This window comes from Crocuta crocuta, unplaced genomic scaffold, assembly GCF_008692635.1.
Source record: "Crocuta crocuta isolate KB4526 unplaced genomic scaffold, BGI_CrCroc_1.0 scaffold55, whole genome shotgun sequence".
NCBI classification, from domain to species: domain Eukaryota; kingdom Metazoa; phylum Chordata; class Mammalia; order Carnivora; family Hyaenidae; genus Crocuta; species Crocuta crocuta.
In genome coordinates, this window is record NW_027530512.1 from 2801405 (window position 1) to 2820604 (window position 19200).

General features: G+C 36.8%; 1 protein-coding gene across 9 annotated transcripts in view; it reads right to left on the reverse strand.

Annotated features, from left to right (window-relative positions):
- Window positions 1-268: 268 nt before the first annotated feature.
- GARIN2 (golgi associated RAB2 interactor family member 2) overlaps window positions 269-19200 on the reverse strand; it is a 34813-nt gene continuing 15881 nt past the window's right edge. For 3 of the 9 annotated variants that reach the window (XM_077767146.1, XM_077767145.1, XM_077767153.1), the window contains 5 exons: window positions 18331-18530; window positions 16880-17414; window positions 13531-13778; window positions 5460-5488; window positions 2172-3247 (listed from right to left, as the gene is read on the reverse strand). In XM_077767146.1, coding sequence (XP_077623272.1) covers window positions 3183-3247; window positions 5460-5488; window positions 13531-13778; window positions 16880-17414; window positions 18331-18530 — 1077 coding nt within the window. In that variant the 3' untranslated portion in view covers window positions 2172-3182. The other 6 variants (XM_077767148.1, XM_077767154.1, XM_077767150.1 and 3 more) reach the window with 6 other exon arrangements.

The following is a 19200-nucleotide window of genomic DNA, read 5'->3' on the forward strand; positions in this document are numbered from 1 at the left end:
GTAGTCCCCCCTTCAAGGACCTCATAGTGCTTAATGTTAGAAACAACACAGAGTTGAGCTAATGTCCAAGTGAGAAAAGTATAACTAAAGAGTATAACAAATTTATCCAACAACTCCAAAGAAAAGAAGCCCTAGAGATAAAAATTGAGTTTATAAATTGAAAACCTTAATAGTTCTGTGTATTGCTCTACTTTCCTTTAAAACTGATATCCATAATTATAATAATCAAGATATAAGAAATTAGATTGACATGGATTTAAATACTTAATGATTGATTAGTAGTAGCCTTTATTTCTGCCACATGGAAGACACTGCTTTGTTTTTCTCTTCTGTTGGCTGTTATTTCTTGAGCTGTGCTTGTTTTTTAGTTTAGTAGTTTGTATTTATCTGACAAAAAAAGATGGAAAAGTCAGTTCAATTCAAAGGCCTAAAACACAGAATATTTTAGAAGTTATTAGTTAAGTATAAAACATTAAAAAACTAAATATGAGTAGAATAAGTGATTGAAAAAGTAAAATTTCATTTTTAATATAGCTTCTCTTCTTAATCTAACAGTAAAGATTCTTTGGACACATAAGTTCTCATTATTTAAATCTAGAGGTTGAAGTGATGTTAAAGAAACCTCTTACTTTCTTAAAATTTTTGTTTTTAAAGGCTATTTCTACCCATGTAAAAACCTAATACATCAAGATGCCAAGGTTAAGATTATGGGCTTTTAGTCTTTAAAATTTACAGATGTGTCGCTGAATTATTTCCAAGTCCTCGACCTGTCCTAGTCTGAGTCCTAAAATAAGTCATATGTATATATTTACATATACATATACTCATTATAAATAAGGGGCCAACTAACTTTCATATTTTTTCAGTTGTGATAATATGAAGTCTTTATTATTACCAAAAATTTTTCACCATTGAAAATAATCAACTAGGGGCACCAGGGTGGCTCAGTTGGTTAAGCATCTGACTTTGCCTCAGATCATGATCTCACAGTTCATGAGTTTGAACCCCACAAGTACTCTGTGCTGACAGTTCAGAGTCTGGAGCCTGGTTCAGATTCTCTTTCTGCCCCTCCCTGCTCCTGCTTTGTCTGTCTCTGTCTCTCAAAAATAAATAAAAACATTAAAACAATTCTTTTACATCATTTACTTTTTCTTATATATCAGCAATTCACAATTTAAATATCTGAGAGCCACTTTTTAAATTTTGGAAGCCAAGATTTAAATATGGTATATATATTATTATATTTGCTCTTCTTTGCATTTACAGATTGCTCTTAATAAGACCCTGATATCTGAAATTTCATCGTTATAAAATATTTCAAAGGATGGAATCATTGTAGAATTTTGAGTTATCTTTAAATGAATTTCTCTCTCTAAATTCTGTAATATATTGAGAAATGACCAGGGTTGGGACCCTCCCTAGGTACCAGCACACATCCACCCTGAGTGCCTCCTTCACTGTCCACCACCACCATAGAGCAATATTAAGAGGAAAGAAAATAGGAGGAAAGAAATGACAAAAGAATAGGCCTAGATGAAGGAGTGTGCAGGGGGTTATTGTGCATGGGATTTTCCTCTTTTTTGGCCACACTGTTTTCCTCTGGTGCATTACCTCTGGCCCATGGTGTGCATCTGGGTGAGTTCCTGTTAATAAGTGCCCAAGTGCTAAGCTGACTATGGTGGCAGAGTGACACAGAAGAGTGGAAAGAAGGGTGGGCACCTCAATTCCAACATGAGAGCCCAGATGAGATATGGCCACATGGTTCCTGCTAAGGTTGGAAAAGAGTATGAGGAGGGAACAAAGAGGAAGAGTAAGAATGAGAATGATGAAATCACTTGTAAAAGCAGTAGCAATATTCTTCCAGTGCCTCACCTGAAATTCCCTTAATCCCTGTGCTGACATTACATTTTCACACTTGAAGGATTCTAGAGCAGAAACTACAATAACCCTGAACATTCCATTCCACCTCTATTGTTACTACAATAGAAGCAAAGATTCAATGTCAAAAGATTCAATTTATTGACAACTTTTTTGTGAGTCATCTGTCCTTTATTATCTATAGCAACTTATAATTGTAAAAAATTACCTTTAGATTGTCTTACATGTTTTTTCCATTGGCCTTTTCTTTTTCTGTTTTACTTTCCTTTCCTCATATCCATTCCCCTGAGAAAGGGAAAGACAGATGAGGCACAAGTTTGAAGGAAGCAAAAGATTTGACATGAGAGGAGGGAGCCAGAGGGTTAAAAGAAAAATAGTGAGGAAAGTGGAATAAAGATCATTAGAGAGAGGGGAAATGAAGAGAGTAAAAGCAAGAGAGTAAAAAGGCACAGGAGAGAGAACTTAATTGGGTCTTAAATTTAAAAATGTTCCTTATTCTTTCCAGTGGAGCCCATTGTTAAATTTCACAGTTTCCTTGTTAGGGTCCTCTCATCCTTTCTCTTTTCAGACTGGGTTTCATAAACAGAATGAACCTAGCTGCTTAGGACTGCAAGGAATTTAAAATTTACAATAGTTAAGAGGAAAGTGGAAAAGAAAGATGGATATAAATGGGGAGGACATTCCCGGTGTTTGGTAAACAGTTTTCCCCTCTCTATTTCTTGGATCTCTATCCTTCGTCTAATTGCTTTCCATCTTGGGAAAATTCCGTAGGATCATAGGTAAGCCTAAGTTTGGGCTCACTGTAAAGAGATCAGCAGAGCTAAGGCAAGAAAAACATAGATAGGTAAGAAATTAAAGCTTAAGAAAAGGGACAGATGGACCCAGATCTTGAAAGACTGTGTTAGCCTGGACTCTTTTTTGCAACTTTTTCATAAAAACAGTACATTTGGAGTCCCCTTTACCCAAAATCTTACTCAGAAAGGAGAAAAAGTGTCCTTCTAACAAACTGCTGAGAGGTTTGACCATGAGTAAGAAACCATGGTCCTCAGGTAGCATTGCCTGGGTTGGGTGAATGTGAATCTGACCAGATTAATAGGACTAGGGTTTTGTTTTATTTTAAAGGGGAGCTGTTACTCCTCTGGCTACTGCTTAGAATAGAAATCAGATTCACAGATTCATTTTTAATCTACATTTAGTCTAAATTCAATGGGACAAAGGATTAAGATTCTACTAATCCTTGCTCTTCTTGGGGTAAATAGTGTTAAGTGTGAGTAAGAGAGTATGAAAGGGGAAAAACAAGTGATTCAGAGGGCTGTAAAAAGGGGGAAAGACATGCTAATCAGCGGGAAAATAAAAAAACTATGTAAGCCTAAGTAAGGAAAAATGGGAAGGCAGGAGAGAAAAGTGGAAAGAATGAGAAAGTATATGAAAAAAAGAAACCAGGGAAAATAATTAACACTTCGTGAAAACTGCAAGCCAAAGTTGTATATTGTACCACGCTTCTGATTGAACAAGCTGAGAGTAACAAACTTCACTTCATGTTTGTTATACCTTTGCTTAGCTCCTGATTCTAAGAGCCCCATTTTAAGCTGCCTGCTAAATTTACAGAGATGGGCCACCAGGACCACAAACATGTCAGCTTATGAAATCATAACAGCTGAAAGGGTCTTGAGACAGTTTTCCATTCCCTCTTCAATTCCTCACCCATATGCACATGTATTTGATATTTGAAGAAGCTTGAGGTTTAGAGACATTAAACGACACATACGTGGAAAAGAGGAAATGCAGTTAGAACTCAAACCTAGTGCTTTTGATTCTAGGTGTGGTATTTAATAGCTGGTTTCTTCATCATTTCTTTCAGATTTCCTCTAATTCATTTTCCCAGCTTGTTTCATGGACTCATTACTACTTAGTTAAGTTGTCTCCCAAACTCTGTCATCCTCAGTTTTTTTTTTTCCCTCTTGTTCCCATAGGTAGTCAGTCAATAAATCTTGTTAACTGCATATTCACATCCTTGTTTCCATCTGACTGCCTTTTTCCCCCCTAGGTTCAAGACTTTGGCACATTTCACCCTGGACCTTATAATGACTTCCTACCCATAGCCAGGAATCTCTCTAAGAGAGATTGCAGTCAGAGTAATCATCCTAAAATGTAACACTCATTTCATTATTTCTTTCAGTGGCTCTTCCTTACCTGCCCAACTGTACTATCCAGACTCCTTAGATGGCCCAAGACTTCCATAATCTGGATCCTGCTTTGCTTTCCAGCTGCATCACTTACTATTCCTAAATTGAATTTGCCCAAGACTGTCTCATTCTTTAATTTCACTCTCACTGTACCCTGTATCCAGGATATTCTTATTTCCCCTTTCCTAAGTCAAAGACTGCTTCCTTCATAGACTCTTTCACGATTTTCTCTTTTGAGGTAAAACTATATTCTCCACTTTTCTCTGAAAGCACCTATAACATTTCCTCTGAAAGCACCTATGTTATTTGTGCCCGTGTCTTGAGGCTAGGTGATGTCCTATTACCTATTCTTAATCTCTCTCGGAGTCTATCATGGTGCCTCATATATAATAGATAAGGATGAAATGCTTCTTCAGTTCAACAAAACTGAGTTTGTGCCAGAAGACAGGTGAAAGGATCAGTCACAAAAAGAATGAAAATAAACGTATCAATACCCTACATTAATTTAAAATTCTCAAGGCTTAAATAATTAGTGCTTCAGAATGTATGTTATATGTGATTGTACTAATTATGTGCTAACCAGATGCTAACATACTAATTATCAGTGATAAGGCTGCTGGAAGATTTATCCTTGCTTTTAGAAAGTAAGACAAAAATATCTGCCCATTGGACATCTCTAGAATTTCTATAAATTTACTGTGATTTCTTTTTGAAATAGAATTTGGGGTAAAAATTGGCAGGTGAAAATTCTATATATTTCATTTTGCATTTTTCTTATAAACTACAATGGCATTTCCCTACAATGTTTTCAGGTTCAATACTGTAGATTGGAATACAGGTAAAACCACATCTCAGTGAAGTTCATCTGGTACTTTTGGACCAGAAAACTTTTGGAAGTTAAAAGATCCTGAGACATGAGAGCAGGTAAAGAAACAGCTCCTGAATAAAACATTAAATAGTATCACCTGACAGCAAAGCAGAGGCCCAAGATGCAGGTAAGAAGAAAGGAACGGCTATACAGTTGTAGATTTACCAAGAAATTTAGTTGTAGACCATTTCCCTTCCAAATCAGCAAGGATAAAAGGCCCTATTGTTTGGGTTCTGCCTGCTGAGCTGGCCTGGGAGTGGTTCATGCCCAGTGAGCTGGATTCAGGGAACTGGGGAGCCAACTCCACCAGCACAGGAGAAGTGCAGTGACGCCTATCACTTGCAAGATGGCATGAGGAGAGGCTTTGAGGAAGAGTTCCTGCATGGTGGGACTCTCAGAATGGAGCAAAGGGAACACATCAGAACATCTAACTGGATTCCTTTGCTCATAACTGCTTTGTTCCAGGACCCAGGTTGACTACGGGATACCAGAGATCACAAAGAAATGTAGTGGAATTTGTTCTATACCTGAAGTGCTTGAATCAGTTCTCATGCTCCTGCAAAAATAAACAGCACATTTCAAAAATTTGCCAGTGTAACCACAAATATTTAGAAAAGAATTACTAGGTAGAAGAGAACTGGCCATTGCTAAATGCTTTGTAGGTAGTAATGAAACATGTGTAGCAAGCAAGCCTAGGGTATTATAACATACATTAGAGTAAAATTACCTAAAATTTTGCTAACATGCAAGCTATCCAACCTGTAAGAGCCATAAAAGTGAATAGTATATAATAACACACAATCTATTTTTATTCTATCACCACTCAGTGAGGCTGGGGGCATCCCTTTCCTGCTGCCTCTACAGTGTTGGAAAACTCACTTGGGGCTGAGACAGAAGTTAATTGCTGCTGCTCAGGGGCTTCCATAGAGTCTGTTGTGTTGGGAATATAGGCTGTCATAGAGACGTGGGAGAAATTCTGGAATAGATGGATGCCTGGGTTAGAAGGTACCCACCTCTGCTGGCTTCATCACAATCTCTATGGCCCTGATGGGGGTGACTTGGGAATCTTGCAGGCAAATGACATACTCAACTATTTGCCTAAGTTAGTACTTAGTTTAGTTTACTTGGTTTACTGGATAAAATAGAAAACTAGCTGTAAGGTTTTCAGACCATTTCACTTTCAGAAATGCCTTTGGATAACTAAGCTTTTGGATGTCTTTGGACAAAGAAGTTTTCTGCATTCCTAATTTTTAAAATTAATAACAATAATCAAGATACTTATTTTCTCAACCTCATTAACATGCTAAAACATAAATTTTCACCAAATCTTTGTTTCGTGGCTACATTTTCAATAAATATTTTGGAAGCATTGCTGTTTGAGTAAAAGAAAGCATTTGGGAAGAATAATTACCCTCAGATAATAGCTTTCCAGATAAATGTGTAAAGACATAATTATGATCTATTTTAAGAGGTCTAGCAAATACATCCAGTAGGAGGTCTACAATGGATCTTTCTGAAATAAAGTTTAAATTAGTGATTTTCTAAGACATTTGTAAATCAATTCTCCTGTAGCCTTCACCAAATAGGCCTGGTGATTTAAACGAAGGTTGAGCTTAATGATGAAAGTTTTTAAGAGACTGAGAAATACTAAGTAAATGTACTTTAAAAAATAAGTGCAAATTAAAATGAAGCCTGATATTATCCTCTTTAGAACAAAGGAAAGAGTCAATTTTGTCAAGATATGAGAAGGAATAGAAATGCTTTATAAAGTAAATCCTTCACTTCTAAAGGACCTAAGGTGATATAGAAGCCTCCAAAGTCTTTCATTCATCTAGATTGAAACTTCTTAGTTAACATTTTAGAAACTAATAAATCTGAGGGCAAAATATTCAACAAGGTCATCATTTAATTCTTTTTCACTTTACTAAAATACACAGTTATAAAATGTCACTGAAATCCATGGTCTTCGAGAAGAAAACTAGACAGAACTTACTTATCACTTTCATATGTCCTGACTATTTCCTACAAATGTCCCAGGAATAAACTGAATTCCATTCTGTTCTAGAGATATTACACCTTTCACTCATAATGAACATTCTCAAATTAGGCTCTGGCTGGTATTTATGTTCCAGATGCAAATGGGCAATAAAAAAAGAATCCATACTTGATTAAACTGGGGTTAAGAGGATTACTTGCAACCCAAATTTGTTTTCTGCTTTGTTTTGCTTTCTTTCTTTATCCCCAATAGAGACAGCAGATCTAGGAAGCTGAGAGACTGAAGGGCAGAGCCTTGAAGAATTTGGGATTTGTTTACCTTCAAGATCCTTTTTATCTTTAAAATTCTATGATTTTTTCCATTTATATAGGGATTCATTTTCTCATTGTTTATAATAGTGATCATAATAGTTAGACTAACAAATCTTTGCACCTACAGAGCATTTTACATCTTAGAAATTTGTTATCCTTATACTTTTTCATATTTTTATTTACTTATTTATTTATTTATTTATTTATTTATTTAAATTTTGAGAGAAAGAGAGAGAGAGAGTAGGGAAGGGGCAGAAAGAGAGAGGGAGAGGGAGAGCAAGAGAATCCCAAGCAGTCTCCATACTGTCAGCACAGAGCTCAATGATTTCAAGGTTTGTGATTCTCCTAAAGATCACCCTTATTTCTTTGCTTTCCTTGATTCTTCTTTGGCCAGGAAAAAAGGTTAAAAAGAAAGCCAGCTTTGAGTAATTAATCCTCAGTTGCTTAAGATATTTTTGAGTAAAGGTTTTTGGTGTTGTGCTTTTTTGAACACTGTTATCTACACTAGTGGAAATGAATAGTAGTGATAATAATGATCCTTTACTAGGCATCTAATGTGTCCTGAGCTCTTTCCATACTTTTATTGCTCTAGTTCTAAGAACCCTAAGAACCCTGCAACACACTCATGTGCATTTACTGTTTCCATTCCATTCTACTCCTTTAAGGAATCCTCAGGACTTACTTATATTTGACTTTACCATGCTGTCATTCATTTTAGCAGTAGATTAAAATTACATAAGAAAAATAAACAGGTCTTGAGCCCTTGCAGAAGAATGTCTGAACTCTATCCAGGACAAATGGCCTGATGCTTGTTTTTAAGAAGTTTCCAAGGAGAAAGATTCTACAACCTTCAGAAATTAGTTCTGTTGTTTATTAATATCTAATCAATGATATGCATTAATGCTTTATTATAGATTGGCTGATTGCTATATTGTTTTACTATATAAGAAACTTTTCTTTGTAAACTGTTTAGTAAAAATATTTTCAGTTTAAATCCACTTTTTAAATTTAGCCTTTAAATTTGGACTTCCTTGTGCACTTAAGATGGTAATTGTCACCTATTTCCATTTTCCTCCTCAGTTTAAATTACCTTGATTTCTTTCCTGCATTAAAAATATTTAAGTTTTGTGCATTTTTCCCCCCAGTGTTCTGGGTTCAGTTTTTGGGTAATATAGTAGTAAGATTACTTCAGAGGTATAGAATCCTCTTTCTACTACATTCAATGCAAGTCAAAACTATGTTAGATTTATGTTTAGTCTAATCTAGAATCTGAATCCTCCTTCCGTCTCTCTCTTTCTCTCTTCCTCCCTCTCTCCCTCCCCTCCCTATTTTAATCTATTCTTTTTTTTTCTTTTTTGGAGTAATTACCAAAGGCTTGGCATTGTAAACTTTTAATATCAGCTTATTTAATCCCTGTAACAACTACATGGTGAGTGTTATTCTCATTTTACAAATGAGGAAGCTAAGACCTGAAAAAAACTAATTTAACTTGCCCAAGATAGAGGAGGTAGGATTTGAACCCAGGGTCATCTGACTGCAAAGGTCATTGTCTAGCTGCTATGTCCTCCAATTAGTGCATCCTAGCATCAGTTTTGATTTTTAAATTATACATGTAATTAATTGTACAAAAAAAGTTTAATGGAAACATCTATCAATAGCTACAACACATACTAATTCCTTTAATCACCAATTATGTCCAAACACTGTGGTTTCTTATCATCCTGTTTGTAGAAATAAAATACCATTGTACATACGTTTTTCAGAATTTTACACTTCCAACTTGCAGTTCCTTACTAGTCATATAGGTCTTTTTATTGAAATTCTCTGATTCTTTTCCTAATGGGGGTCTGCTGTTTTACTAAATTGTCATACTATTTTCTGGTTAGCTATTCTTCCACCAGGGGTTGTTTGGATTGCTTTCAGGTTTTAATTACAAAACAGTATGTTCAATTAAGTTATTTTCTGTTTCGAATTACTTCTTTGACACATGTTCCTTTAAGTCAAGGTGTATAATCATTTGTAGCATGAATTGCCAAATCACTCTGTAGAAGGTTCCCACCACTTACGGTGGTCCCCATCAATATTATAGTTAACATCTAATCGAAAGCCAATGGTAATTGCTTAACTTGTATTTCTTTAATTATTAGGGAGATTGATCTCTTGTTAAGTGTTTATTTGTCTTCTGGAGTCAATTTTCTATTCATAATTTTAAACCATTTGCTAATTGGATCCTTTACAAATTTCCATCAGCTACCTATATATATGAAAGGTAAATCCTTTATTGATTATCTATTTATTATTATTCGTTTTCCATTGTGTTGTTATGTATTTATTAAAACGATTTTTTGGCAGATATTTATAATTGTTATGTAATCAATCAACCTGAACTCTATTTTTCTATAGCTCCACCTGCCTTCAGATTTGCCCTTCCTCAGAGAAATTTGCCTGACCACTATAAAATATCCTTCCTCCTCAAATCGCCTTCTATTGTTACTCTATTTTTGTTTTTTGGTTTATTTTTGAGGCTTTTTTTAATGTTTATTTTTGAGAGAGAGCGGGAGCGCATACGCATGCAAGCAGCATAGGGGCAGAGAGAGAGGGAGACAAAGGACCCAAAGTGGGCTAGGCACTGACAGCAGTAGACAAATGAGGGGCTCAAACTTACCAACCATGAGATTATGACTTGAGCACAAGTCAGAAGCTCAACCAACTGAGCCATCCAGGTTTTCTTTGTTTTTTAAAAAAGTGTTTATTTATTATGATAGAGAGTGTGAGTGGGGGAGGAACAGAGAGAGAGAGGGAGAGAGAGAATCCCAAGCAGGGTCTTAATCTCACAAACCATAAGATTATGACCTGAGCTGAGATCAAGTCATCTGCTTAACCTGACTGAACCACCCAGGCGCCCCTCTATTTTTGCTTTTATCACAGCACATTCCAGCCTGCATAATGTATTTTATTTGTGTATTATCTATATTGTCCGCTAGAATGAAACATCCTATAACTTATATTCACAGCTGTATCCCCAGTTCCTAGCACAGAGAAAATGCTCAGTAAATATTTTTGAGTGAACCAAACTTTGCCATTGAAAATTTCTTCTGTTGGCTTCAAAGGACAAGAAATGATGTTTCTCATGCATTTGAGGCAATTCAACTGTTTCATTTTCTTCTAGTTTATTTTAGTTTTAAAATATTTTACTCTTTTGGGGCATCTGGAGGGACTCAGTTGGTTAAGCGTATGACTTTGGCTCAGGTTATGATCTCATGGTTTGTGAGTTCGAGCCCCACTTTGGGTTCTGTGGTGGCAGCACAGTACCTGGATCCTGTTTCAGATTCTGTGTCTCTGTCTCTCTCTGCCCCTCTCTTGCTCACACACACACACTCTCTCTCTCTCTCTCTCAAAAATAAACATTAAAAAATGTTTAATGTTTTCCTATCTGAAAATTTTTTTGTGTGGTACAGCATAAATCTTTGATATTTTGTAGAGTTTTGCTTTTTTGTGTGTTTCTTTTGAACCTCCATCAGTTTGAATCAATTTTACTGTCTTAATGTCTATATCCTAAACTTTCTGATGGCTATTTAATTATAATATGGCTTAAGATTTTAATATAACTGAGTCAGTCCCTCTAGATATATTCCAGCCCCAAGTTTCCTTGAGATTCTTACTCCTATATTTTCCACAACTTTTTATATTATAATTTCTATGAGATATCCTATTGAGATAATTGGTATTGTATTAAATTTATAAATTAATTTAGGTTTTGTCATCTTTGTTTTCTTAAGTATACCTACCCAGATGAGAGCTTATTTTTCCTTTTTGAAGTATCTTTGGTTTCTGCCTCTAGAGTTTTGTAATTCCATGTATACAGGTCTCTTATCACTCTCACTAAATATTTAATTTTTATTGCTGATTTTGAAAAATACATTCCCTTTTGTCAATGTATTTTTGGTTTGTTAATTAAAATAATGAAACAAATGATGTTTTGTGAGTTTTAATCTGTGATTGTCCTAAAGTTGTTTACAAACTGATATTTTTGATGACTCAAATTTTCTGAATATAAATTTCCATTTGCAAAGAGTGATTTTTTAAAACTCTCATGTTTATTCACCATATTTCTTGGTCCTACTGCAATTGCTAGACTCCCTTAAATTATATTACATAGAAATGCTAATAAGGAACATCCTCAATTTATTCTAAGTTTAAGTAGAACACTTCTGGAATTTCTTCATTAAAAACAATTTCTTCATTAAATTTCTTGGGGCACCTGGGGGGCTCAGTCAGTTAAGTGTTTGACTTCAGCTCAGGTCATGATCTTGCATTTTGTGAGTTTGAACCCCACTCTGTGCTGACAGCTCAGAGCCTGGAGTCTGCTTCAGATTCTGTCTCCCTCTCTTTCTCTGCCCCTCCCCCACTTACACTCTGTTTCTCTCTCTCTAAAAAATAAACTAACATTTAAAAACCCCACAATGCTGTCTCTGGTTGGGAATAATTATTCTTTACTGTGCAACAGTAAAACTCTTCTATATTTTGTGGGTCTTTATCAAGAATATCAGTCTCTCAAATGTATTCAAGGTATCCACGATGTTTTCTGCTCTTCCTTTAAATAATTTACGTTGATTTTCCTTAATTTTATATTAAGCTTGCTACATTTTGCCTGCTAAGATTCTATGAATTTAACATTTATTGTCTTAAGTAGAGATTAATCTAAAATTTTCTTTCTTGTCAGTCTTTATAATCCAAACAAATTATTTGCTTCAAACAATTAGGAGAACATAACATAATTTTTCTATATTTAAAAGGGAATTTTACATTAAATAATTTAGAGCTAATTCTTAGAGTATCTAAAACATTGTCCAGGAAAAGTCATAGCTATGTTTTTCTCTTTCCTGGGAGCTCCTGGATGACATTGTTCTATGTTCTCAAGTTGTGGCTGTGCCAGCTTTGCCTCTTTGCATTTTTTGTTATTTATTTATTTAGGGTTTCAAAGTTCTTTAAGAAAAGCTGTATATGATATGTAACAATAGAATTTTACTATTGCTCTTATTAGTTGATGACGACCTCTTACATTTCTAATTTTATCATTAAAAATAAAGTTTTCCAATGGTTTGCCTGCTTTGTCATTCTTTTTGAAGAACCAGCCAAACTCTGTAGCACATCACATTACTTATAATTTTTTTTATTTCTTTTTTTGGTCTGTTTTTGGTTTTCCTTGTTCCTTTTTTATATTTAAAAAGAATTTGGACAGGGGCACCTGGGTGGCTCAGTCAGTTGAACGTCCAGCTCTTGATTTCGGCTCAAGTCATAATCTCCAAGTTCATGGGTTTGAGCCCCACATCAGGCTCTGCACTGACAGTGTTAAGTCTGCTTAGCATTCTCTCTCCCTCTCTCTGTCCCTCCCCTGCTTGCTTTCTGTCTCTTTTTCAAAATAAATAAAAACAAGCAAACAAAAAGAATTTAGAAATAGTTCATTACGTTCCCTATTTTCAGTCTTGCTATTGTAAGCATTTAGACCTCTAAGTTTTTCTCTGGTTTCTTTTTAGTTGTTACTCTGAAATGATTGGATTAACTTTTACCTTTATAATACATCAGTGCTCACTCACATTCAACTTGCAAATGAGTATTAAAATTATGAAAAAATGTTTTTCAGATTATTAACTTATTAGTTGGAAATGTAGAAAGGCATGAGAAATACATAGAGAAGAAAATAGAAGTATAAAGAGTTCCCATAGTCTCTCTAACTCCAAACCATGGACACTGATTCTATCCCATAGTCTTCAGCACACATAGTTGATACCATATAGGCTCAAATGTGAACTGAAGGGTGTGAGAAGTTGATAGAGAAATAAAAATTAGACAAGGTTAAACCGCATGTGGATAGCTTTTTTAGTGTTTTTTAATGTTTCCTTAATTTTGAGAGAGAGAGAAAGAGGGAGGGAGGGAGGGAGAGAGAGACAGAGTATGAGCAGGGGAGGGGCAGAGAGAAAGGGAGACAGAGAATCCAAAGCCAGGTTCAGGCTCTGAGCTGTCAGCACAGAGCCTAAGGTAGGGCTTGAGCTCATGAACCATGTGATCATGACCTGAGCTGAAGTCAGATGCTTAACTGACTGAGCCACCCAGGAACCCCCTAAACCAAACATGGATAACTGAGAGTTGACTATGGCATCATTCAATTACATTGTTTCTATAGCTGAGAGTCTTCAGTAACAAGAGCCAGAGTTGCAGGGACTTTAAAGCATGCACTTACTTACATTACTTCACGACTTAGCATCCCTGGCATTTCCCTGCCTCACATACCTGGATTCCTCAGCCTTGAGAGCTGTGTTCTCAAAATCAGTGGTCCTTATTTCAGACGTTCTAAAGCTCATCCTTTTGAATGAATTTGTGTCACTTTCTTCTGGAGTCAAAGTAGTACGAAAACATCGTTCACCTTCGAAAGTCAGTGTTACATTTGAGATGGTGACATGTTTTGAGGATTCTTTGATTTCATTCTTAATTTTTGTATCTTGTAGACACCCAGGCTTCAGAATGCTTTCCATTTTTTCCTTTGAAAATAATAAACAGCAGCAAATCAGGTAACAGAAGGGCGTCACACAGAAATAGATCATTTCCAGAGCAATACCTAATAATAATAATAATAATATATAATATATAATAAATAAATAAATGTTTAAAAAAGTAAAATAAAAAAATAAAAACGATTTTATTTTCAACAGAGACAGAGACAAGAATACAAACGGGAGGGGCAGAAAAAGAGGGAGACACAGAATCCAAAGCAAGCTCTAGGCTCTGAGCTGTCAGCACAGAGCCCAACACGGGGCTTGAACTCGGGAACTGTGAGATCATGACCTGATCCAAAGTCGGAAGCCTAACTGACTGAGCCACCCAGGTGCCCTGAGAAAATTAGTACTTAATTATGGCATTTCCTCTTTCTGAATTATCAGGGTATGGCGGATTGTCTAGAAATGCCTTGCCACCTACTCCCCAATCCGATGTTGCTCTTAATTTAAGAGCATTTAACAGGTGACATGAGTTGGGAGGTTCACAATAAGACAAAAGCATTTATTTTTCAAAAGACTTAGAATCTGTACCTAAAACTAATACTATAAAATCTTTCATCATTTGCTGGTTTTTATTAATGCATCACCTCTTCTTGCCAGTCACTGTCTTCCTCAGAATCTGTCTCAGGCCTCAGAGCAATTGGTCAGCGGGTCCTAAAGACTCCGTGTCTTTGATATCCCTCATGCCTGCATACTCCTCCTGCCATCAGCACCACCTAGTCCATCATCTCTCTTCACTTCCCTTGAATCTAATACAATACTCTTCTTTCTAAAGCATTTTTTTTTTTGGTAACACATATTTACTACAGAATATTTAGAAAATCCTGGAAGATATAATGTGAAAGGGAGAATCTTATTGCCTGCCTGAAGCCACTGGCCAGAAATAACTACTCCTATGGCACATGTCATTCAGTCTTTGTGCCCATTTATTTATTTTGTATGTGTCTTCTATGTGATAACCTTTCAGTTCTATATTTTACATTGTTCACTTAGTGTTTTATTAAAAGCATTTTCCTCATGTCATTAAAAATTGTGTAAAATTGCTCGAATTTTTTTGAATTAAAAATTATTTTTATTGTAGGAAACAGAAAATTCAGAAAAGTGTAAAGAGGAAAATATTAATCCCAGAAGCTAGAAATAAACTGCTGTTAACAGTATGACTTTCCCCCCTTCTATTGTTTGTGAGCATTTAAATGTATTTTTATGTAATAGGGATCATACTCATTTTTTACTCAACTTTTCTCAATCTGAAAATTTCTGCAAGTAAAGAAAAAATTTTCCATCAATTTTAATAACTACAGAGTAGTCATTCATTTAATAGATATTTACTGACTGTCTATGGTCTTGCCTGATACTGTGGTCACTCCTGAAAAAATAAATAAGGCACCTGTCCTTTGTAGATTTACATTAATTTAGCAATTTCCCTGAGGTGGATATTTAGGTTACTTCCAGATTTTCATTATTTCATTTTTACAAACATGGTATAGATGTAGTATAATTAGTATCTTTACAGCTAAACCCCCGTTCTTATTTCTGATTAATTCCTTAAGAAAGATTCCTAGAAATGGAGTCACTGAGTCAAAGGGTATAAACATTTTTAGGTTCTTTTTTTAAAAATGTTTTTTATTTATTTCTGAGAGAGAGAGTGAGCATGAGCAGGGGAGGGTCACAGAGAGAGGGAGATACAGAATCCAAAACAGGCTCCAGGCTCTGAGCTGGCTGTCAGCACAGAGCCCTACAGGGGGCTCAAACCCACGAACCATGAGATCATGACCTGAGCCGAAGTCGGATCCTTAACCAACTGAGCCACCCAGGCACCCAGGTTCTTGATTCATAATGATTTCAAGAAAGTTTGGGCCAGTTCTCATCCCTACCATGAACCTATATGAATTCCAAGATGACCACACCTTTACTAACATTGACTATTTTTATGCTTTAAAAAATTTTTTTAAATCCTTATTTCTTTTTGAGAGAGAAACAGAGTGTGAATGGAGGGGCGGACAGAAAGAAAGGGAGACACAGAATCAAAGCAGGCTCCAGGGTCCAAGCTGTCATCACAAAATCTGACACAGGGCTCGACCTGAGCTGAAGTGGGACGCTTAACTGACTGAGCCACCCAGGCATCCCTATTTTTATTCTTTTAAGTAACAGTTTTATAGGTTATTTCTTTCCCTAAGTTTGCATTCCTTTGGTTACTAGTGAGATTAAATTTTCTCCACGATATTTATTGGCAGTTTCTTCTTCTGTAAAATGTCTATCCTTGCCCTTTATGACTTTTCTCTCGTGGGCCGCATGGAGATTTTCCAACAGTAGTCCTCAAGCTTATCTCTTTATCTACAACCCATGTTACCGTCAGTTTAACCTTTCTACAAACTCAGCTCCTTCACTCCCTCACATGAACGGCTTTTATGGTTAAAGTTTGCCCAAAGAGCGAAGTCCACACTTCTTAATTTGGCATTCAAGGTTTGCAGACAACTTTCAAAGCCTATATCCCAATATTTTCCATATGTATTATGCTCCTGCCAAACTGAACTAACTGTTCTTGGATATGGCTCTGTGTTTTTTCACTTTCTGTCTTTTTCTGAAACAACTAAATTCTTTTGGTAATTTATTTTCTATTTCCACCCTCACTTTTACCCATTGAAATTTCCCCCCATCCTTCAATGTAGTGCATACTTTTATATACATTTTAACTTTAAAATAGCCCTTACATGATATCAGCATTACTACTCTAGAGATGAGGAAACTGAGGCTAATGCAGCTTCAGCGGCTTGGTCAAACAGATACACAACAGGGCAAGATTCTAACCCAGGTCTTCTGACCCTGGTCCCCAAGTTCTTTCCATCCCACCACAGCTTTCTGATACTGGGTTAAATTTGATGGTAAGCATGGTCACTGCCTCTTTCAGGATATAGCTTATAACTCCTTTATACCAGGGCTCAGGGATACTATCTCATTATTAAAATTACTCAAAGCACATTTCACAGCATTTTGATAATCAATGTCAAGGAGCTAACCAAGAAGAGTGATCTTGATTATCCCTCCTGTTCTTAACTATTAAAGAATGAGTCTTCCATGTCACATACCTTTTCCTCTTGGTTGGCCCTTAGTATGTCATCATTTTCAAACACCACTGTAACTTCCGAGTAGTTTGGGACATCACAGACATCTGTGACTTCTGTAACTTCTGTGACAATTTTTATATCTGGGGCCTCTGTGATCTCATTTTCTGGAACATCTGTGACATCGGTGACATCAGTGACATCTGTGAATTCTGAGAAATCAATGCTTTCCACGGCATGTACAGGGTCTGAACACTTGTCCATGTGTGGGGTCTGTACGGCTGCGAATGCTGCAATATCCATGATGTCCACTGAACCTGTGATATCTGTGCTATTGGTGATTTCTGAGAGGCTTGAGACTTCCGACAGTTTGGAAGCTTTGGCTTTCTCCTGATTCAAGAGGGAGATGAGTTCCACCCATTGACAAAATAGGGTGTCCTCTTTAGATGCAGGGGCACAGAGCTGCAGGTAGTAGGCTCGACCACTGACCAGCTTTATTTTGAGGCGCATATTCTCAGCATCGTGCACAGAGAGAGTCACAAACTGCAGAGGGAGAAACCTGCAGACAAACACAAACATCATCTGGAGGCCTGACTGGAGACCTGTCAAAAGGCCTTTCCTTTTATTCTGCATAGCAGTCTCCAGAGTGAGATCAGGGCAACTGGCTTGCCTCCCAGAAGGTCTGGGTAGGGGCAGGCCTGAGGTTGAGCGGTACTTTCTTATGGCCACTATGTTCCCAGGTCTGGTCCTTAGCTTTTAAGGCTCAAAACTTTGACTTTTAGTACATTTAACCAGCCCTGAGGGCCATCTCACTCAAAGCATACTCCTAAGATTCTGATGAGCTTAAAAAATCAGAGTATCAACTATTTATCTTGAGAAGTTGTCCCACTTAGTTAATCCTGCAAAGCTGAGAGAGAAGTTGAGTGATTGTTCTAGGTCATAGAGCAAGTTAGTGGCTTGACAGAAGACTAGAGTTATTTCTTTTTTTAAAAAAATTATTTATTTATTTTTGGGAGAGTGCAAGTTGGGGGAGGGCAGAGAGAGAGGGGGCAGAGGATCCAAAGCTCTGCACAGCAGCAAGCCCGACGTGGGGCTGGAACCCATGAATTGCAAGCTCATGACCTGAGCTGAAGTTGGACGCTCAACTCACTGAGCCACACAGGTGCGCCAAGACCAGAGCTAATTCTGATGGAGGCTGAGATGCTGGAGAAAGAAGGGCATGCCCTAGAGAAGCAGTTTATTATGAATCTTCAGTTCCCATTACTTAAGTTTAATTTTTAAAAATTAACTACCTGACTGCCAGCTTGTCATAAGCTATTTTCCCAGACTTCAAGGACATTACTTTTTATCACTTATAGCAGAGTGCAAGTGAGATGCTCCCTTGGAGCAAATGTCATTGGTGTTTTTATTTTCAGCTTCTCAGGGGTAAAGCATGTTTTCTGAGAGATCCTTAAGCTCTTCCCTTTGTAACTCACCTGGTAAGCACAAGGCTCTCTGGAGAAGGAGATCTCAGGAGTCTTTGAAATAGGGGTTCCATATCTTTCTGGGCTTCAGGTGTCAGATGAGCCAGAAGCATCACATTGGGGGTCTTGTGGGTGTTACTGGAAGAGCAGATGCCTACAGTCACCCAGTTGGCTCGGTTGTGAAGGTAAATGGATTCACCTTTCCTATTAACCTAAGGTAGAGAACAGGAAGAGGAGTTTTCTGATAAAGTGTATGGCCCCAACAACCTTGCTTACCTGAGCAGTGCAGAAAGTAAAGGAGAAATGAACCATGATGCATTTGTTCAATCACTTGTTGATGTGAATTCTTAGAAATATCACAGTGAATGGATGGACACATTCCCTGGGCCGTGGGGGTTCTGTCAGGGAAGGTGAACATTAAACAAACATGTCACTAATTATTATTGCAAGAAGTATTCCCAAGCACAAGGTCAGGGTGCTGTTCTGTGAAGCATGTAGCAGGAGACTTGATTTAAGAAGGGATATAGACAGTGGTGTGCTGGTAAATGTGTAACAACTATCTCTTGGAAGATATGCATACAATTATTATATATTTTACTGCTATAAAAGATGAATAGCACACAATTTACAAAAAATGATATTTACAATTTTCTTCATTTTAAATTCAATATAGTCAGTTGATTCTCACAGAAGTCTTTTTTTTTTTTTAATGTTATATTTATTTCTGAGAGAGAGACAGAGACAGCGTGAGCAGGGGAGGTTCAGAGAGAGAGGGAGACACAGAATCTGAAACAGGCTCCGGGCTCTGAGCTGGCTGTCAGCTCAGAGCCCAATGCGGGGCTTGAACCCACGAACTGCGAGATCATGACCTGAGCCAAAGTT